Genomic DNA, 22344 nt, shown 5'->3' on the forward strand with positions numbered 1-22344 from the left:
GGAAGTAGCTACCCACTCTCCTGCTGAGAGTACTTACTGGCTGCTTCTTGAGAAGTGGCACCTAACTCAGTAGGGCACAGCAGCAGATTTCCCTAAAACTTGAGAATGCAAAATTTCACTCTCCCGGTTCTGGTACAGCAAAGGACAAAATTGCCCACAGTTTTTTCACCCCCTCCATATATTCCAATGAGAAATACAGAAAAAAAAATTGTAAAATTTATTCACAATGTACAAGTTAAGATGAATAAAACAATTGGCAATGGCATCTTGCCTCTGAGTTGGATTTATAAAAATATTAGTGAGCTCAATTTGCTGTATTTTGCTATTTCATTTGGGGAATGATGAAGAGAGTCTTTTATAATTATAAAACTTGAGACTTCGATATCATTTATCACAATATCGTCTGGAATTCTGAAAATGTTCTGTCAGGGATGACTTGGACATTTCAGGACTTGACATTTGAAGGAAGTTGGGTAACCGAATATCATAATGGTATCTTTTTCCTATGTATACCCTGTCATTCAAGGCATAGAGTTTATCTGCAATATCACTGCCAATTAAAACCGAAAACAGGCGGGAGATATAACGATGTTGAGCCAAGAGCAAGTACAATTTCTTTCTCCTCCAAGACACATATCGACAATCAGTTTCTGCTGTGAGGGTTACCTAAAAAAACATAAGACCACACATAAGCAAGATTAGGAAGCAAGAAATGGCCTGCCCTTTTTTTTGGCCCCAAATTTTAAATGAATTTCTCATGCTGATTTTAATGTTAAAACCCACAATATATCGTAAAACATAGCGAAAGTACAAAATTTATTACTATGTATGTAATTTATAACATGAATAATCACAGTGTTGTGCCCATCTCCAGTTCATCTGTTTCTAAATTTAGATATCTATATTTTGCATTTTATTGAAGTGAGAGCCACTTGATATTAAAAAATAATAAAGTTGGCTAATGTTGGGGAAATATTTCCATGTCAGTCCTGAAGACTGTGGACTGCTGCTGCTGCTGCTAAGTCGCTTCAGTCGTGTCCGACTCTGCAACCCCATAGATGGCAGCCCACCAGGCTCCCCTGTCCCTGGGATTCTCCAGGCAAGAACACTGGAGTGGGTTGCCATTTCCTTCTCCAGAAGACTGTGGACATTTAACCCTAATCCATTTTCTGTAGTACTGAATATAATTAACCTAATCTACATATGTGTATGATTCTATATATATAAAACACACATGTATACACACATGTATATGTATTAACCAGAGGAAAACAAATGCCATAATAGAACCTACCAAAAGGATTATCTTTCAATACTACCAGATATGGCAGCATAGTAATGAAATTTTGTTTAGCATTTTGTTGCTAGAAAACAACTGAAATTCATCACATTTTGAATTTTAGAAGTCACTTATTTTGTCATAAGGACAGATTTTCATTCTTGGTGTTTTTCTAAACTGTGACAGGTGGCAGTGTTTAGAGTCAAATATCAGTTAATTATATTTTAATGCCCATGTACTCAGTTAAGCAAAAGAAAATTTAAGCATATTTATCACAGACTTCTTTCTGTCCTTTGGGATACCCAATCTTCTCCTTGTTGCTGGACCTATAAAGTGACATTAATCAGTAAGACTCAAGCCGAATGGGGAAGACATGCATGCTACCAAGTACATTCCAAAGTTAAGTATAAATTACTCCTATGTCATCTGCCGCTCTGTTTGCTTGTTTTTAAACAGGCAGCGTTTATCTGGTTGAAAGAGGCAGTGTTCCCAGTGTGGTCCAGTTATCCCTTACCTGAAAAGTGCCTTCCTCTGTGGGTTTCAGTGAGTCCCATTCAGGAGAATCCAGGAACTGGAAGGGGAAAATGTAATGCAGAAATTCGCCATCAACTGTCACTCTGATCCTACCCAGACACAAAGGAGATCAGTCAGGAGGGAAGGAGAAAGAACTAAATTGGTGACAAGGGCAGGGAGCAGTATTTCTGATCTCTGATGATTCTTTTGGCTTTTAAAATCTTGAAGGGCAAAATATTAAATTCATACATTATAATAAGTGACAAAAATCTCCTGTAAAATTTATGTACTGCTGTTCCTCCCATAGTTAGGATTCTGGAACAGTGGGTGAAATTCATCAGAAAATTCATCAAACTGTACATTGATATGTGCCCATTTAGGTGTGTATAATATATTACAATTACAAGTTTCAATGCACTCAGTCAGATTTTAAATTAAGTAGAACTCTGAAGAACATAAAGACGTACCAATGGAAATACCTCTGTAAACTAAATATTTAACCTTTTAAAAAACATGAATAATCACATTCCTATTTCTCCCCCAAACTTTTTTTTTCAAATTTTATATATAGTACACTCCCCCTTTGAGCAAGTGGGCATTTGCTAGAAATTGCTGGAAAAAAGTGATCATTATAAAATTTAAATGTTCTCTGTTACTTAAAAGAATGCCCTAATAGAATGTTTCAAATACTTTGTATGCTAAATAACTATAAGTATTCTATTCAGTCAAACTGGCATCATCTTTTTCTTGACTCTAAGTGATTAGTTTAGAAACAAATAGCATATCCAGACAAACCAATTCATACCTTTGATTTCTACAAAGAAATATTAAGACTAAATTATATCCTCCTTCAAGTAAATGGTACCATGTATTCTACATGCCTATGTAAATGACTCATGCGTCGAGGGTTTTCTCATGCCTCAGAGTACTAAATGCTGCTGAGGACTATGCTATGTTGAGATAGGAAGAAAAGAAACAAAAGCTAGTAAGTAATAAAGCGGAAAGACACGCAAGTGCCAAGAGTACAAACCTTCCTGAGACAAGCAGGGAGAGTTTGTCAATGGAGGTTTTCCCCTGCATGGCATAACAGTGCTCCTTTTCCAGAGTAACCACTTCTGAGCTCATAGCAATAGTTCTGAAGTCAGGCAAAGAGGTCCCCAGAGGCTGGAAGAGGGAGCTGTACAACAGCTGAAATTCTCGGGCAAAGGTTATGCTGTGAACTTGATAGGCAATGTGAACAAACCGTATGAAGCAGATGACAAACAATATAAAATTCCAGGAAAATATGTCGGCTGCACAGACATCTACCCAGGCCCAGACAGCAGAACAGAGAAAACCCAATCCCAGCAAACTGAAGACGTAAAGGAGCCCGAAGAATCCACTGCCACCCATGAAACCTACTACAAATAAAATACTGGCTAGATGATAGATGGCTCCTTCAGCCTCCTGCTTCCAGATGGTGCAGACAGGGTGTTCATCGATTAGGTTCTTCCATAAACTTGAATTTCCTTCCATGGCTGTAGTACTGTCTGGTTCACTTTTCAGTTGATATTAAATAATATCAAAGCAAATAATTAAGTCCTTTGCTTTTCCATCATCAGAGTTGAGTCTTCACAAAACCAGAGAAAGCCCGGACACTGGCGCTCGGGTGATTACGGGTTTGGTGTTTGTGGATCTTGAAAAACTAAGAATCCCATGCTAGCATCCTTAAGTTCATCTGGGCTTCTAATTTAGTTCTAGCTGACAAATATGTTGTTGTTGCCTATGTAAGAAATAAAAACAGGATTCTAATTAAACAGAATTGAGAAGTGTATTTAATGAATCACCAGCATTTTACTTATTCAAGTTGACATCCTACTTTCTATGAAGTTAAAATATATTCAGCACAAATACTGAAAGTATTACATTTCTAGGATAGAAAAAATGCATATTTTCAAGTTAGGCTTAATTATAAATAATTTACAGAAATTTTAGTATTTGTTACAATTAGCTAACTATGTATTTTTCAAGAAAGCTAAGTGCTATAATCAGCTGGTTTCTATAACAGTAATTCAGTGCACCTCAGAATCTTTCATGATAGTGACTAAAAATGCAGATTTATAGACTGTTTCCGGATATACTGAGTCAGAAATCTCTAAGGGTGGGGCCTCAGTGTTGGTACTTTGAACAAGCTCCCCACATGATTCTGATGCATCAATTCACGTCTTCCATGGCCCGCCCTTTTAGAGATATTGTTTGACAATATGTTATTCACTCTTTACAAATGAAGAATTTGAGGCTCAGAGAGACTAATTTATCCTAGGCCACACAGTGGTTGATGGCAGAGCAGAACTTCAGCACGTAAGCCTGCATGCCAGATCCAATCATGAGGTCTCTCGTGAGAGAGTTTTTAAAATAGTCACCGTAAGGAGCCCTAATCAATAAATGTAAGAAACACACCATTAGGAGTCAGGTTTTAAAAGTACATGGTAGACTGTGAAAATGTTTAATTAGATCAAAATTATTTGAGAAATATAAATTCAGTTCTCCTTTACTGTATAAGAGGCTCTTTCAGGCTAACGGTTGCATCTATATAACTAAATAAATAATATTAAAGTTCCTGCAACTTACACATTTATTTGCCAGATGGTCAAAAATGTTAGCAACTAGTTCCTCCCCACATATATTCTCTACCCTTTCAGCCATATGGTAAAAATGCTAATATGTGATCTTATTCAGGAGAGATTTAACAATGATGACAGAGTTGTAGGATAGATATCATTTATCACCAAGTTTCTTAACAATGAATGGTTTCAATATGAAGCATTCATTGGATTGATTTTTTTGAAACCAAGATAACATTCAAGAACCTTGAACTTGTGTGCTATATTGTTTTTATTTTGAGATAGATTTTTTCCAGAACACCTGGTAATAAAATACCAAATAACATAGATCTAGTCTTATAGAAAAAAAGTACCTACAGAGGTGAAAATGACTTAGCTGAAATAAAAAAAGGAACAGCATTTTACTACCAACAGAACTAGAGATGAAAATAAAGAAGCTGATACTGCTCAAGTTCCTGGTTTTTCATCCTGGATAGTGATTCTCTTCTCAGCAAGGAATGACTTTAAGAACATCACCAGGTGAATCATTAAAACAAGAAAAAATAACACAGAACTATAACTTACAACCGTATTATTTCTACTTATGCTGCTTTTAAATGCAAACATTCTGCATCCCTCTAATTATCACTCCACCCATCCCTCTGTGAGGGGTGAGACTCAAGGCCGACTGACACTCTGAACATGTTTCCCTTCTCTTCTTTAAACAAAACCCAAAGTCACATATCACTGCATATTCACAACAAAGAAACATTTTTTAAAAATACAATGAGCAGTTGAGAAGTGTGACATGCAGACCACAAATGTCAGTCTCCCTGCTGTTTTACTTTTAAAACTCAAGTATTTTAAGTTAATGCCTCAAGATGCCAAGCAAATAGCCACAAAAGCAATATTAAAAAGCACTACCAGTGGAGCTCTGAACTTGGATTTGAACCTCCTGGAAATGTAAAATCCTCAACAAATTGCTAAAATGATGCTAATGTGAAATTTAGCATTATGTTTGTGGTAATTCAAAAGGGAGTTTATTGGAATCTTACCCCTTAAACTCTTGACTTGGGGAATAATATACTGGGCTACCTGCATTCCTGGAGTGTGACCCATTATAATTATATGAGGAACTTTGTTTCTGGCCCTTTCCAGTCAGCTTCTGTTTCAGTAAGCTGCTACCAAACCACCTTCCTACCCTTGATCCTGTATCACTCAACAAAGAGTGCTGACTTGCCCTGATTAGATTACTCCACACCCAGGCTTTCTCCACTTGGTGTGTTTTTATTCAATCACCAAAACAGATGTACTTTATTAGAAGAAGAACTGACAGGGGCAGGTGACAAGCCCGAGTGTTCCTCTGCCATGTGCCAGCAGCCCTGTATGAATGCTGAACACGACTCATCAACCAGCTGCCTATGTCAAAGCCTGTAGGCCTGAAGTCATGTTTTGGGGTAAATAAATGCTGGAATGCCAAAGGAGCACAATGGATTTCTTACGTAGTTGATCTTCCCTGCAAAAGAAGTTAACACATGGGAATACAAATGATGGAGAAAAAATGCAAATAAAATATTTCCAAGCTTTTCCCCTTTTTACTCTTTACATCGTCAGAGCCTGAGTTCAAAGGAATACGGAAATGTAAAGGCAGACACAAGGGTGCTCAACTAAATGTGATATAAATTGGGTGGCACAGTGATGAAGACTAACTTGAAATGGCAGTTATGGGTTCAGAACGTGTACATTTATTATCTCACAGCATCACACTTACTGCCATGAGCGAGGCAGTATCTAAACCATCATGCTCAGCTTACAAATGAGAAAGGTGAAGCCCAAGGCAGGTTAAGTAACTTGCTTCAGGTAAAAGTCACAGTAAGTCACAAAGCTGGAAGCTCAAGTCCTCTTCCGCTCAGCTTCACGCTCTTCCCAGCAGGCAGTGTGTCTTTCAAGGCTGCAGATCTGATTTAATGTGTTGGGAGACCAGTTGAATAATCTGCCAGGATGGTTTGCCAGGAAAATAATAATCCTAACAGTGGATATTTGAGACAGGCTATATCTGCTTGTCCAGTTCAGTCCATTATGCTTAGAATACCACCAGGGACATAGACATAGAAAGCCACTCATGAAATAATCTGCTGTATTACTGTTCAACACTGACTCATTTCCTCTTCTTGATTCCAAAATTATTAAAGGGCAAAGACAAATGTTTTTGTATTTCAGACCCTTGGCACTAAGGGAATGTGGATTGAACACACTGATACAGAGGAACAAGTCCTCTCGGGCTTTTCCATCCTCACTCTATCCAGGACAACAGATGTTCTAACAGATGTCGCCTAGGGGAACAGAAGTGGAGGATTTCTTGACTGAGGGGTTGTTTAAGATGTCCGGCACAACTCCAAATTCATAGGAGAATCCTTCTGTCTTCTTACAATGTTCAGTTCCTTAAGAGCAGCTGAATTCCTGATTTCATTAAAACAACTCTGGTAGCTTGTGGTATTATGTTAGTTGTGGTTGCTAGGCAACCTAGAAGATCAAAATTCTATCAATATTATCCTTATTAATTGGAATCATATCCCGGCTTTGGTATGTGTTCCATATGGAGAAGATAATTTTCTCTACTTAAACCTTTAAGTATGTATACTTACTCAGCAACTATGTACCAGACATTAAAAAAATTATTTAATCTGCACAACAACCCCATGAGGAAGGTACTATTATCTCCATCCCACAGATGAGAAGATTGAAACTCAGAGAAGGAAGTAAATTGTACACGGTCACCACACTGTTCATATTGGAACTAAGATTCCATCCAGGTCTGTCTGACTCTGAAACCCACTGTCTAAACCATATCATTCTGCTTCCACAGTACCAGGATTTAGAAAATGTAGACTTTCGTTTCCTCCTTGCTACTTAGATGAACTTAGACATATTTATTCATCAGTAAAGCAGAGGTAATGTCACCTATTGTGTCTACTTAAGGGTACTGGAACATCCAAATGAGAAAATCTATATTAAAAATTCTTAGCAGATTTTGTTCTTTTAATTTTTCAGTCTTTTGGGAGCACTTATCTTGTTATTTTTTAATTTTTATTGGAGTATAGTTGTTTTACAATGTTGTGTTAGTTTCTTCTGTACAGCAAAGTGAATCCGCTATATTGTTGTTCAGTTGCCCAGTCATGTCCAACTCTTTGCGACCCCATTGACTGCAGCACGCCAGGCCTTCCTGTCTCTCACCATCTCCTGAAGCTTGCCCCAGTTCATGTTCATTGCATTGGTGATGCCATGCAATCATCTCATCCTCTGACACCCTCTTCTCCTCTGCCCTCAACTTTTCCCGGTATCAGGAAGAGGAATCAGCTATATGTATACATATAGTTCCTCTTTTTCTGGATTTCCTTCCCATTTAGATCACCATAGAGCACTGGGTAGAGTTCCTTGTGCTATACAGTAGGGTCTCATTAGTAATCTATTTTATACACAGTAGTGTATATATGTCAATCCCAATCTCCCAATTCATTGTACCCCCTCCCTCCTTTGGGGTCTATACATTTGTTTTCTGCATCTGTATCTCTATTTCTGCTTTGTAACGACAGATTCCACATATATGTGTTAATAGTTTTTCTCATTCTGACTTACTTTACTCTGTATGACAGTCTCTAGGCCTATCCATGTATCTGCAAATGACCCAGTTTCATTCCTTTTTATGGCTGAATAGTATTCCATTGTATGTACGTACCACATCTTTATCCATTCCTCTGTTGATGGACATTTAGGTTGTTCCCCATATCCTGGCTATTGTAAATAGTGCTGCAATGAACATTGGGGTGCATGTTTCTTTGAATTAAAGTTTTCTCTGGGTATATTCCCAGTAGTAGAATTGTTGGATCACATGGAAGTTCTCTTTTTTGTTTTTAAGAAACCTCCATACTGTTCTCCATAGTGGAGAACACTATGAAACACTAGAAACTGGAGTTCTACCAGTTTATTAATACATTTTTATCAACAGTGCAAGAACATTCCCTTTTCTCTATACCCTCTCCAGCATTTATTGTTTGTAGATTTTGTGATGTTGGCCATTTGGACAGGTGTGAATTGATATTTCATTGTAGTTTTGATTTGCATTTCTCTAATAATTAAAGATATTGAGCATCTTTTTATGTGTTTGTTGGCCATCTGTATGGCCAGCTCATCTTTGAAGAAATGTCTGTTTAGGTCTTCTGCCCATTTTTTGATTCAGTTTTTTTTTTTTTTTTTATTGAGCAGATTTTTAAATAACAGAGAAATGGCATTGCTGTACTTGTTGCTTGTTTGCTACAGAGCTGAGCCATTTGAAGATATAGATTTTAAAAGCTTTCTTTAGAGGATTTCAATAGAAGACAAACCATCCTTATGTTGTAAATTCTAAACTTATTTCTGCAGGAGTGATCTGTCTTATTCTTCCCTATGTTGTATCCTGCCCACCTACGGCTGGTAGGTATCCACCCAGAACTAACCTATCCTTGAGTAAAGAAACCAGTCTCTGGAAGCCAGTAACAATGGGAATCACCCAGGGACCTGTTAAAATGCCCCTTCCCTGGCCCCACCCCAGAATAACTGAGCCAGGGAAGGATCCAGACAGATGCATTTCTAATAGGCTCTCAGCTGATTTTTTTTTAAACTTTCTATTTTGTATTGGGGTATAGCTGATTAACAATGTTTTGATAGTTTCAGATGGACAGCAAAGGGAACTCAGCCATACATATACATGTATCCATTCGGTTTGAGAGCCATTATTTCATCTTGTTCCTTAAGGGTTCCTGGATTATTCTTACTTAAAGAGCCTCAGCTTTGTCCATCCCTGGCTGCCAGCTGGGTGTCCTTCCAGGCTGGTTACTCCATGTGATGTCCTCTGATCCTTGTCTGTCCATAGCTGTAGTGCCAGCGTTGGGTCTACCATTCTTCTGTCTGGTCTGTCCAGTTGGTATTACTACTTAAGAGAAGGGTGCCAGTCTTAGCTGTATCCCTAAACAGCATGTGATTAGTTTATTTATTGTCTGTGCTGAGCTTTCTCTAGCTGTGGCCCATGGGCTTCTTGTTGCGGTGGCTTCTCTTGCTGTGGAGCACGGGCTCTAGGTGTGTGGTCTTAGTAGTTGTGGCGTACAAACTTAGTTGTCCTGCGGCATGTGGGATCCTCCCAGACCAGGGATCGAACATGTGTCCCCTGCACTGGCAGGCGGATTCTTAACCACCGTAACATCAAGGAAGTCCCACAGCATGAGATTTTAATCTTCCCAGACCTATTTCCTCATTGATAAAATGAAAGATTTGGACAAATAATGTGCAGCTCCTTTCAGGTCTAAAATAATACCACTCTCTATGATATGGAATTCAAAGTTATTCCTAGCCCAAGTCAAAATATAGAGCAGAGGGGCAGAACTGAATTATGACTGCACATCTTCACCCCAGGTTTGTGACTGGGGCCCTGCTCTGGAAATTGTTTAATTATTTACAGACTGTAGGGGGACCCAGGCACTGGCATTTTTTCCACAGACTTCCCATTGATTTTGTTGTGCAACCAGGGTTAAGAACTTTTAGGGGAATGGGGTAAGAGACACTACAACAATCTATAGAGTAAAGGATCTGGATTTTAATCCTTATTTTTCAGGGGCTGGAAAGGCACATTTTCTCTTGTGTTTCTCACTTCCATGCTTGCTCAGGTCAGGAGGCATTTTCTTCCTCACACATCAAGGTTTGTGCATGTTCTGCATCAGCCTTTCCTTAACATGGTGGCTGAAGTGCACTTTCTAGGCTCTGAATTTTTATGGCCTTTACTATCTGTCTACATGGCTTCCATTGTATATTATATTGAACATAATATATATTTTCTGTTTAATTTTTTTAAAGTATGTATTTATTTAGCTGTACCGGGTCTTAGTTGTGGCATGCAGGATCTTTTTTAGTTGAGGCATGTGAAATCTTTAGTTGAAGCATGTGGGTTCTAGTTCCCTGACCAGGGATCAAACCTGGGTCCCCAGCATCAGGAGCTCAGAGTCTTAACCACTAGACCAGTAGGGAAGCGTCTGTTTTCCTTTTTAAAGCATCATTATTTGTTTATTCTTTCAGTTGGGGTACATATTTAAGTAATATTTTAAAGAATCTAATGTAGATAGTGCATATATTTTTAAATATTGGCTTTATTAATTGGTCATTTATATATATATGATATAAATAGTGTTCAGGTAGAAAAACAATGTTTAGAATACAGTTTTGGAACAAGCAGGTTAATAGCCAGGAAGCCCAAGTGAGATATGACTGATACCTGAATCAATGGGTTAGGTGTTGGACAAAGGAAGAAAGAAAAGCATATATTATATTAACCATGAAGAAGAAATGAAAGGAAGATGTGTCTCTGCTGAGACAGAAGAACAGAGAAGGGATGAAGACACGTTGGAGTTATAAGAGATCCTGAAGCTTGGAAAGAAATCAGAGGAAGTTTGGGGGCAGGGGACTCACTTTGAGTCATGTTTAACCTGATGCACCTGGTCTAGCAACAGAGTTCACAGCAGAAGATAAGGTGCAGGATGGAGGCATATTTAACAGTTGTCCTAAACGACACAGGACAACACTGAATAAGGATTGGAGCTGATGAGATTATCTAGAAAGTGAGTACAAAGAGAAATGAGAGTTGAAGTTAAATGCCCATGACCTTAGAATCCTAGGGTTGTGCTGGCCACTGCAGGAGCCATCAGCCACACGTGACCACTGAGCCCCTGAAATGTGACTGGTCTGAGGTAAGATGCATTGATCTCAATGGATTTCAGAGACAGTACAAAGATATGGAATATGTCATTAATAATTTCTTTATTGGTTGTGTGTTGAAATGATAATGTTTTGGAAATACTGGGTTAAATTAAACATATTATTAAAGTTAATTTCACCCATTTCTTATTTGTTAATGTTGCTACTAGAGAATTTTAAATTATGCATATGGTTGCATTATATTTCTTTTGGACAGTGCTAGTCTAGAGCCTCTCAAGCAACAGGAAAGAAGAAATTAATTTCTTCATCATGCCAAGACTTGGCATGATGCTGTACAAACAGTGCATATGTATAGTATATAAATGTATAAATATGGAAGAATTATCTAAGATTAAGAGCAGAGAGTTGATGTAAATGTAAATGACTTTGGCTACAGTGTTCATATGCTACAGTCAGTCAGATGTTATCCAAGGCATCCATGTGTCACCATCTGGCTCCTGCCTATAGAGATGGCCAACCCCACCGAGCTCTTGGCTCCTTTATTCTACCAGGGAAAACAGTACTTTTTTCTTTTGCCTTAGGAAGAATCCTACTTTCTTAAGCAATTATATTACATGGGCTCATTTTCTCATTTCATCTTCTGATCTCAGGTAGACAGTCTCATAAATTTTATGCTGGAGATTGGATTGTGGCCTTCTAGATTCCAGAAGATCCACACAAGCGTTGGGGGGTTTTCACATAATACCTAAGTCTCTTCATGCACCACTAGGCTCCCAGGCTGGAATATGCCTTTGACTTTTTATACCAATGAAAGCTTGGCTTCACTTGAGACTCGAGGAAATTAGAGAACCTGCCCACAAGCTATGCCAGGCTTCTCTGATTCTCTTGTCTCAGCTAAAGCCACATTTGATTATTTCTAGCCATGTTTGGTTTCTCACTTTATCACATATGGCGGTAGGGAGAATTCTAAGATTCCTCCCCTGCTCATACACAGGTCCTGAAATCCCCTTTCCTTGAGTCTTCCCATTGAATGGCATTCCCATGTGAAAGGCATGGCATAGAGGGTACCTTGATTAGGTAACATGTTCTGGCCAATGGGGCTGGAATAGTCATGTCTGTGATTATGTTAAGCCATGTAAGACTCCACTATAGGACTGGAAATTAGACAAACATATTCTTACTAGCCTAGAAAAAAGCAACACCATGCTGTGAACTGCCTGTGGGGGCCACTAGGCAAGGAACTGCAGGCAGTCTCTGTGAGCTGAAAGAAGTACCCAACCAAAAGTTACCAGAATAATGGGGACCTCAGTCCTTCAACCACAAGGAGCTGAATTCTGCCAATTACCTGGAAATTTTGGGAGAGGATCCTAGACTTCAAATGAGGAGTGCAGTCTAGTTGATAACCTGAATTGCAAGCTTGTGAAACCCTGAGCTGAGGATCCATTCTAGCTATGCCTAGACTTCTGACTCACAAAAACTGTGAGATAGTAAATTTGTATTGTTTTAAGCCACTAAGTTTGTGGTAATTTGTTACAAAGCAATAGAAAATGAATATACACACTTATGAATATCCACTATAACTGAGGCTTTTCACTAAGGTAATAACTACATTTTACGATGGACTTGAAATACAGGTCTATGGAGAAGAAGACAATCCTTGTGAGATTTCTATTAGGAAAATCAAGTAATAACAGGTCTTTAATCATATCTGGAAAACAAGACAGGATAAGTGGCCCTGGGAATTATATTTAAATTAACTGTACCACTTTATAGGTTTTCCTTTCATGGAGTCCAGTGGCCCCAACACTATTAAGCATCTGTACATGTGGGCAACTTCTAGAATGCTTATGTCATTCATATGTTGTTGTTTGGGGTCCCTGGTGGCTGAGATGGTAAAGAATCTGCCTGCAATGCAGATAACCAGGGTTTGATCCCTGGGTCGGGAAGATCCTCTGGAGAAGGAAATGGCAACCCACTCCAGTATTCTTGCCTGAGAAATCCCATGGACAAAGGAGCCTGGCGAGCTTAAGTCATGTGTGACTCTTTTGTGACCCCATGGACTGTAGCCTGCCAGGCTCCTCTGTCCATGGGATTTCCCAGGCAAGAATACTGGAGTGGGTTGTCACTTTCTTCTCCAGGGGATCTTCCCAACCCAGGGATCAAACCTGCGTCTCCCTCATTAGCAGGCAAATTCTTTACCGCTGAGCCACCAGGGAAGCCCATATGTCATTCATATACCAATCTCCAAAATTCCTGGAATACCATGTTTCCTTGGTTAACGTTTAGCTGGATCAATTCTTTGCAAAATTGAGCCATACATGTATGGCAAATACTTGATGTTTCAAACACATCCAGAGAATAATACTAAAAAAAAAAAAAAAAGCCCATAGAAACTCAAAACAAATAGCTACGTAATTTGAATTGTGACTCCACCAAATTTAGATGAGTTGAGCAATGGGAATTAATGAAGTAACTATGTGGCATCTTCTTAATCCTCACATACTATTACCACTAGTGGTACTACCAACGCTGTTACTATCAGCACCTAATATTTACTGAACACTTACTATGTGCCAGGCACATGTCTAAGAGCCCTAAAACGCTATGTCACTTAATCCTCACAACTTTTTGAAGTAGGCAAATTTATCTCCCCATTCTACAGATGAGATATCTAAAGTCTAGGTTGCTTAAGGATACAATACTGATAGAACCCAGACTCACTCTCAGGCAGGTGGATGCCAAGGCTCTGCTGTCTTAACCCTCATGACTTAACTGCTTCACGTACAGTTTGAATCTAAATATCTGGACTTACTGGAGCAAATCACAGCATTCTTTTCTCACTTCAGTCCTAGATTCAGTGAATTTAAATGTTCTCTTAAGAAATTACAAATTTTCAGGTGGGAGGATGAAATAGGTAAGTGGGGTTGAGAGGTACAAACTTCCAGTTACAAAATAAATGAGTCGTGTCTAAAATGTACAGTCTGGGGAATATAGTTGACAATTATATAATATCTTTTTTAAAAATTGGAGGATAATTGCTTTATAATGTTATGCTGGTGTTTGCCGTCCAACAACGTGAATTAGCCATAAGTATACATATATTACCTCCCTCCTGAGTCTCCCTCCTAACTCCTCCATCCTACCCCTCTAGGTCATCACAGAACACCAAGCTGAGCTCCCTGTGCTACACAGAAGCTTCTCACTAGCTATCTGTTTTATACATGGTAGTGTATATATGTCAGTATTACTCTCTAAATCATCCCCTCTTCTCCTTCCCCCACTATGTCCAGCAAGTCTGTTCTCTATGTTTGCGTCTCTATTCCTGGCCTGCAAATAGGTCCATCAACACCATTTTTCTAGATTCCATATATATGTGCTACTATATGGTTTTGGTCTTCTTCCTCTTTCTGACTTACTTCTAGGCTCTAGGTTTGTTCACCTCACAAGAACTGACTCAAATGCATTTCTTTTTATGGCTAAGTAATATTCCATTGTGTATATGTACCACTAACTTCTTTATCCATCCATCTGTTGATGGACATCTAGGTTGCTTCCATGTCCTGGCTATTGGAAATAGTGCTGCAGTGAACACTGGGATACATGTGTCTTTTCAAATTATGGCTTTCTCAGGGTATATGCCCAGTAGTTGGATTGCTGAGTCAAATGGTAGTTTATTCCTGTTTTTGTTTTTGTTTTTAATGAGTCTCCACAGTGGTTGTATTAACAACTTATTAATACATTCCCACCAAAAGTGCAAGAGGGTTCCCTTTCCTTCCCACCCTCTCCAACATTTATTGCTTATAAATTTTTTGATGATGGCAATTTTGACTGGTGTGAGGTGATATACCTCATTGTAGTTTTGATTTGCGTTTGGCTAATAATGAGTGATGTGGCGCGTCTTTTCATGTGTTTGTTGGCCATCTGTATGTCTTCTTTGGAGAAATATCTGTTTAGATCTTCTGCCAGTTTTTTGATTGGGTTATTTGTTTTTCGGATATTGAGCTGCGTGAGCTGGTTGTATATTTTGGAGATTAATCCTTTGTCTTTTATTTCATTTGCTATTGTTTTCTCCCATTATGAGGGTTGTCTTTTCATGTTGTTTATAGTTTCCTTTGCTGTGCAAAAACTTTTAAGTAGGTCCCATTTATTTATTTTTGTTTTTATTTTCATTACTTTAGGAGGTGGGTCAAAGAAGATCTGTGCCAAAGAGTGTTCTGCCTATGTTTCCCTCTAAGAGTTTTATAGTTTCTGGCCTTACATTTAGGTCTTTAATCCATTTTGAATTTATTTTTGTGTATGGTGTTAGTAAGTGTTCTAATTTTATTCTTTTACATGCAGCTGTCCAGTTTTCCTAGCACCACTTATTGAAGAGGCTATCTTTTCTTTATTGTATATTCTTGCCTCCTTTGTCAAAAATAAGGTGCCCATAGATGCATGAGCTTATCTCTGTGCTTTCTGTCTTGTTCCATTGATATATACTTTTGTTTTTGTGCCAGTACCATACTGTCTTGATTACTGTAGCTTTATAGTATAGACTGAAATCAGGAAGGTTGATTCCTCCAGCTTTGTTTTTCTTTCTCAAGATTGCTTTAGTTATCAGGGGTCTTTTGTGTTTCCATACAAAGACAATTATATAATATTAATCTTTGTATGTTGACAGATGGTAACCAGACTTATCATGGTGGTCATTTTGAGATATATAGAAATATCAACTCACTATGCTGTGCACCAGGAATTAACATAGTGTCATAGGTCACTTATATTTCAAAAATGAAGAAACTCTTAGAAAAAAAAGTCAAATTTGTGGTTATCAGAGGCAGGAGTTGGGGAAAGGTTGTCAAAAGGCAGAAACTCCCAGTTATACGGTAAATAAGTATTAAGGCAACATGATAAAAATAGTTAACACTGCTGTATGTTATATACGTGAAAGTTTCTAAGAAAAATCCTAAGTGCTCTTATCACAAGGAAAAAGTATTTTTTCTGTTTCTCTAATTTTGTATCCATATGGGATGATAGACTTTCACTAAACTTAATGTAGTAATAATCATTTTATGATGGAAATTAGACTATTACGCAGATCATCTTAAAGTCATACAGTGCTGTATGTCAGCTGTATTTCAGTAAAACTGAAAGAAAAAAAGTAATTACAATTTTTGGAGCAACAGAAGGACAGGAGGTTGAGTCACTCAGTGCCCTATAATTCTTAATGTGAAGAAACAGCTATAAACCTCTCCTTCATAAGCTTATCATTTAACTGCTTTAAACGAACAATCCCCATACTCTGCTTCAAGTTCTTTTGACTTCTCCATATTCTGGAAATGGCTAAAGGCACAAGCAGGAAGCCATTCACTTTCAGTCAGCTGCAATCACGTTATGCAGTAAGTTCACCAGAGATTCCTGATGAAAGATGCAAGAGAAGCTGGACTCACAGATGCATGAAAGTCTTTCCTTGATAGGAATCCAAGGACGACACCTTCACTTAGTTCTCCTCCAAGTGTCCTGCATACAGCAAATGGACTTGCTTTTTCTATGTTTACTTCATGTTCCTTCCTGGCAAACACACCTAATAAGCTCATGTGTGCTAGCTAATTGGCTGTTATCTTTCCTTTGTCATTTTTTTTGAGCTTAATGAGCAGGTGGATCACACACCAGGGTCAGCAATGTTTGAAACCACCAAACCAGCCACTCCTGGTGCTACTAGGAGCATTTCTGCAAGGAATTCCATTTCTTTTTGAGTGTTTATAGAGACAGGAGCTTGCTCTTTGTGAGAAAAATTGTTCACTGGTTCTCCATCCAGACAGCCAACAATCTTTCCACTTTTTTTATTTCTTACAGCCTCATTGTTATTGACTGGGAAGTACTTGAGCTTATTCCAGCCATAGATGTGGCTTTATTTTTGTGTACTTCCTGTCATGATCTTCAGTGTGGGTTAGTCCCTCACTCCTGCTACTCAGGAAACACTGCATATTCTCTTCTTTCAAAATATTTGATTATCTCAAGCTTCTCTTTAGTGTTTAAGCTGTCCTTTTGTATGCACTATTTGACATTTTTGAATCAAGATGCTTAAATATCTTGGGATATTAAATGAGTGTTTTTCTATAGAAAAAATGCATAAGTGCAAAAGAATAACAAAACACAATCTTGCAGGATATCACTCAGTGAACCAAGGTAGCTGGTAATGTTTGAGGTCTGTGTGTGTTATATTCCTATAGGGCTTGGTTAGCTGGTTGCAGTTTAATGTGTTCAGCTGGTATTTCTGACTGAGCAAATCATTGAATAAGTTAGTACAAAATTTGCATCATGCTTGAATTGTTACTAACATTTCAGTTGCATTGGAATGATGCTGGTTTTCAAAATAAGCATTATAGCATAATTGACTGTATAATCAACTTTCAAATAGACAAGAACACATTAATAATTAACATATGTAAGAATTCAACAAATCCCTGCCCTCATGGAGCTTGCATTTTAGTGAAATTCAAATATTGACACCATTTAAGCCCAGTTTCAAATTATGAGATCTAAGATAATCTAAAAATACATTTTATATGCAAATAAGCTATTTAAAACTCATTAAAAGTCAGTTGTTGCATACTGAATTTTTAAATAAATGCTATATTTTAAAAGACAAACTAAAGCCTTAAAAATCAAAACGCAACCAAGTTGTTTCTTAGAAATTTAAGACCAAAAGCAACAAACAAACCCTAAAATGTTGTATGTGTCACAGGTAATCAAGTAGCATATTACATATTAATATGCCTGTATTCTTCTATTTGTATAAATGCAAGGGCATATGGAGTGATTTTTTACTTAATGCTAAGAAAGGTTATTCCTGTATGGCAGGACACTACTTTTTTCTTTGCATATACCTATATTGTTTGCTTTCTTTATACTAATCTTATAAAACTAAAAGGTGATTTTATGTTAATTTGAAGATTTTTAAATACAAAGACATCAGAGAAGAAATATCCATGAACCCAACAACCAAAATTATCAAATATCAACACTGTCATATATTTTGGATCTTTTTAAAATAAAAAAAGATTCCACAAGAAATTAAAGATCACCACGGAATACCCGCTAGTGCCATTCCTCACCCATCTACTCCCTCTATAAAACTGCTTTCTTTCCTGTCCATAGAGAATAATTTTTATAATTCCAATTAAAAATGTTAGGCTAGACTAGAAATGTATCTTATGAGTTTTTTCAGCTTTACGCTAATTTTTTTCTGATGAATAATTTTAACATATTCCAAAATAGAGAAAATAATGTATGATAACCCGCCTATATACCCATTACCTAGATTCAGCACTCATCAAGGTTTTGCCACATAGAAGTTTTGAAATCAAAAGCAGAAAACTGTAACCTACTGTTCATCCTACAATTTGTTCAGTCAATAAACAACCACCTACTAAGGAAGACAGGGAGAACTGAGATTAGCTATGTTCTCACTATGTGCCGCGCACTGGGTCTTGTCTACACTGACCCACTGAGGAGTCACAACAACTCTGCCACTCAAGTAGTATCATTAGCATTCTTCAGAGTGGAAAATGAGGCTTGGAAAGATGAAAGTTCTTCCACAGGCCCAGCTGCTTGCTCTTCTTTCTAGACCGTGAATCCCTCCACCCCCACCAATTTCAGTATGTGTGAGAGAGTCACTAGAGGTTATTCTGTTGAAAAATACAAAATGAGAAGGTCTCACTTTGTTGCTGTGTGAATTGATCCCTCAATTCTCTGGGCTGGAGGAGGGTCCAGCGTTGTTATGGGAGTTTTAAGTCAGCAACTTTTTGTTATTATTTAATTTATAAGATAACCTGTTGTAACTTTCACTTTAAGATATTTTCCTCTAACTATTAAGATAAAAGAGAGGAATGTTTTCTCTTTTCCTTTAAAAAAAAATCTCATTAATGATTCAATACACTTTTGTAAATTCTTACTTATTCTCTATAGCTAATAATCCCAGCTGACCAACACCCATAATTACAGAAACCAATTTCAGTTGCAGTTTGCAGGCTTGCAAATATATCACAGACATTTTCCAAAGCAGTTTTGAAACTTCTTGCCTGTCATGTCACTTATATGTTGTTATGCTCATATGCTGCAGCAAATGCTTCATAACCATTCTTGATCTTTCCTGGGGACTGTTCAGAAAGCAGACATGAATGCTCCAGTGTATCAACCCTATTAGTCTTGTGATAAGAAGCATGGGGTTTGGGTTTCCCCTGACACATATTTATTTAATAGCATAGACTGTCATCATTTAGAAGCCCAGGATGTACAATGATTCAGCTATTTTGAGAAACTGATGAGATTAAAGAAACTCAATTATCAAATGTCTCCCAGCTTATATGTATAAAATTTTAGTACAGCAGATAACATCTTATTCTAGATTTCACTTAATATTTGTATCCCAAACTCTTCAAAAGACAAACCCAGTCTCCCAGAGAAGGAAAGAACCTTAAAGATCATGTGGGATCAGACAGACCTCTTTATTTGGCAAATGTGGAAAGAGATCCAGTATTTATTTTGCTTATATTTTGTTTCAGGTAGTTCTTGTTTGGTTTTCAGTTGCCACAAAGAACAGTGCCAAGTTCCGGTATTGTCACACCAGGGAGTTGTTTGTGCAACAGTCCCTGGTATTAAAAATAACAGAAAAGAAAATAGCCACTAAACTTTAGCATGATCAGAGAGACAGCAGTAAATTTTTTAAGGCTGCCATAAAACTCAACTGCAACGTGCAAGCTTGCAAACTGAAAATACCTAACCACAAGAATTGGAGTAAAAATTCAGGAAGGAAGGTTGTCACATTCCAGAAGTTCAGTAAATCAAATTAGGTTATGTTCAAAAGTGGGTTTCTAATTCTGCTTTCCCACTTATTTACATATACAACTTTTTCACTTTTTGCAAAATTTTCCTGACTAAAAATTTTTTCGTGTGTGTGCCATAGCCATATTACTGTATTTGATTCTGTGCCTTTAATCTTTTCTTAAAATACAGACCCTCAAAATACATATCTCTGTAACCCGATCTTGGTGAGGAGGTAGTTTAGTGGTTTTCAAATGTCTTTCCCTTTCTTTCCTTCCCTTCCCCTTGCCCAGGGGGATTCCCCAAATAGAGTAAACAGGTCAGCGTGACCTTGGATGAGGCCGCTTTCTGGGTCCCGAACTCAACGGGAAAACCCTGCTCTACTCAAACCTTTTGCCCAGGGAAGCTTCTCGCCTCTGCCCGACTTCCCCAAGGCCAACCGAAGGCTGTCAGGGCCCCCGAAGCAGCTTTTCTCCCTCTAAAATCCGACCTTTTGGGGGTCTCCAAGGTGCTGCCCGAGGCAAGAGTGGGTCCAACAGCAGATGTGGGAAGAAGATTCAGCTCTGTGGGCGGAGGACCCGAGCGCCTAGGGCCGGTGCGCCGACCCCAGCGGGCCAGCCTCCAGCAGCACCCGCGCCGACCCCGGACTCGCCGCTGGCCGGAGCGGGGCCAGAGCGGGAGGCAGGTGGCAGCGCCGTGCAAGCAGGGGCACAGGCAGCGAAGCGCGCTGCTAGGGGGTCTGCAGGTCGCGATCCCCTTCCAGGAGCGGGGCCCGGACAGAGAACCGCACCTGGCAAGCGGCCCCAGTGCCGCAAGGTGTGAGGGTGCAGACGGCGGCGGAAGGGTGGCGGCCCAGGCGCCCGGGCTCCTCCTTACCTGGCCTTTCCCGGTCTCACGCAGAGCTCTGGCCTCGCGCCCGCAGAAGTTTCCCAGCCGAGTGCATCGGGGCCCCCCGACCGGCGCGAAGTCCCTGGTGCCCGGCTCACGCGCTCCTGGCTACCCCGCGCCGGTGCCCGCCCTGCACACGGGCGCTCAGTGACCGCAGCCCGGTTCCGGAGCGGCGCGGTGGCGCAGGCGGGGGCCGGGCACGGGCGCGCGCCCCGGGGACCGCGGGGAGGGCGGGGTGGCGGCGGCAGGAACGGCGCGGGGCCCGGGTAGCCTCAGCCTCCAGGGAGTCGTCGGACTGCTGATCAACCTAGCGACTGAGCGGCGGAACAAAGTTTGCAAAGATGGGTCTCAAGTGAACGCAGCTTACAGTTGTAAAACGAACCTCGTGTTCGCTATATGCCAGGCAGAGGACCATGGGGTTCACTCCTTGGATGGGAAGCAAGTGTACTTCTGCCCTCTCGCTATCCCACCCCCACTGTAAACCAAATGAGATCAGTGACTGGAATGGGGATGGGAATATTTGGGTAAAGAGGGCGGAGAACAGTTAATATCTTTATTCAAATCAATGAATGTCTCCAAGGCAAATGGATGAAGAACATGGACAATCATAGAAGGAAAAAAACTTTAAATACAGATGATCCCCCCAAACAAGTTCAAGTTAGTAATGAGCCCTAATGCATACAACTTTAGGCAGAAATCAAATGCATTTTTCCCTCCCATGAAGTTAGTGAAGTTTTCTTTGGTTTTGGTGATCAAACTCTGGTGGTTGGTGAGGGAATAGTAAAACACAAACTACTTGAGAATTTGCATCTCCTCCCTTCTCTCAGCACCCTCACTCATGTTCTATAACTGTTCTGGTTACACTGATTCCAGGAACATTTACTGAGTAATCAGTGGCTCTTTTGGTCCCTAGAATAGCCATTAAAGTAATATAAATGGTAAAAATTAACTTCTTTTAATGGATACTAGGACTGAGGGGCAAAAAGTACCTGTATTCCTATACCCTATATGGGGCTGGAAACCACATGTGTTCCAGGCCTTTGCTATTATGCTTCATTCTAGGGATTTACTCAGAAATGTTGGAAATCCAGTTTAAATTGGATATGGCTGGGGAAGTAAGAAGGTCATGAGGTTTGACATCAGATGTATTTGAAACTGCTAAGTGGCATTTCAGGAGGTTCCAAGGAGCTGCAGTCCTTTACATCTCAGCACAAAAAGAATTCTTCAATAGGCAAAGTGATAGATAAGAGGTGATAGGACGCTTGTGAGGCTTATCAGTGGGCAGGTGAGAGGGTGCCACGCTGAGAACTTAGTGGGCTACAGTTTTATAAAATAGCAAAAAGAGGTAAGGGGGAAAGACAACTTTCTCCCTTGTTCTTAAGTAGGCATCATGCTTGCATCAATAGCTCTTCCCAGGTTGGGCAAGGAAGTCTTTTTGTCCCTATATGGTCAAGCTAGGACTGTCATGGCAGAAATGGAAAAATTATTTCAAGTCTCAGTACAATGGGCATCTTTCACTTTGAAATGTCACCTTTCCAT

General features: G+C 39.3%; 1 protein-coding gene across 3 annotated transcripts; it reads right to left on the bottom strand.

The window, feature by feature from the left end:
• Window positions 1-203: 203 nt before the first annotated feature.
• On the bottom strand, window positions 204-21264 carry POPDC3 (popeye domain containing 3). 3 transcript variants are annotated; one of them, XM_044924353.1, is made up of 4 exons: window positions 21188-21264; window positions 2823-3554; window positions 1794-1902; window positions 204-666 (listed from the first exon to the last, which is right to left on the bottom strand). In XM_044924353.1, exons 2-4 carry the CDS (start codon window positions 3305-3307, stop codon window positions 385-387), a joined length of 876 nt encoding a protein of 291 aa, XP_044780288.1. In that variant the 5' UTR covers window positions 3308-3554; window positions 21188-21264; the 3' UTR covers window positions 204-384. The 3 variants fall into 3 exon arrangements, with proteins under 3 accessions (XP_044780288.1, XP_006073783.1, XP_006073784.1); XM_006073721.3 differs by lacking the exon at window positions 21188-21264 and adding an exon at window positions 20794-21074; XM_006073722.3 differs by lacking the exon at window positions 21188-21264 and adding an exon at window positions 20408-20727.
• Between the last annotated feature and the right edge of the window lie 1080 nt (window positions 21265-22344).

The sequence above is a fragment of the Bubalus bubalis genome, chromosome 10 (assembly GCF_019923935.1).
Source record: "Bubalus bubalis isolate 160015118507 breed Murrah chromosome 10, NDDB_SH_1, whole genome shotgun sequence".
Taxonomy (NCBI): Eukaryota; Metazoa; Chordata; class Mammalia; order Artiodactyla; family Bovidae; genus Bubalus; species Bubalus bubalis.

Excerpts from the sequence above, each read along its gene's own strand:
- POPDC3 (XM_044924353.1), bottom strand. The coding sequence starts at position 3,307 with ATGGAAGGAAATTCAAGTTTATGGAAGAACCTAATCGATGAACACCCT. Across the intron at positions 1,903-2,822 it reads TCCCTGCTTGTCTCAGGAAG|GATCAGAGTGACAGTTGATG; the intron begins GTTTGTACTCTT and ends GTGTCTGGGTAG. Across the intron at positions 667-1,793 it reads CAGAGGAAGGCACTTTTCAG|GTAACCCTCACAGCAGAAAC; the intron begins GTAAGGGATAAC and ends ATGTTTTTTTAG.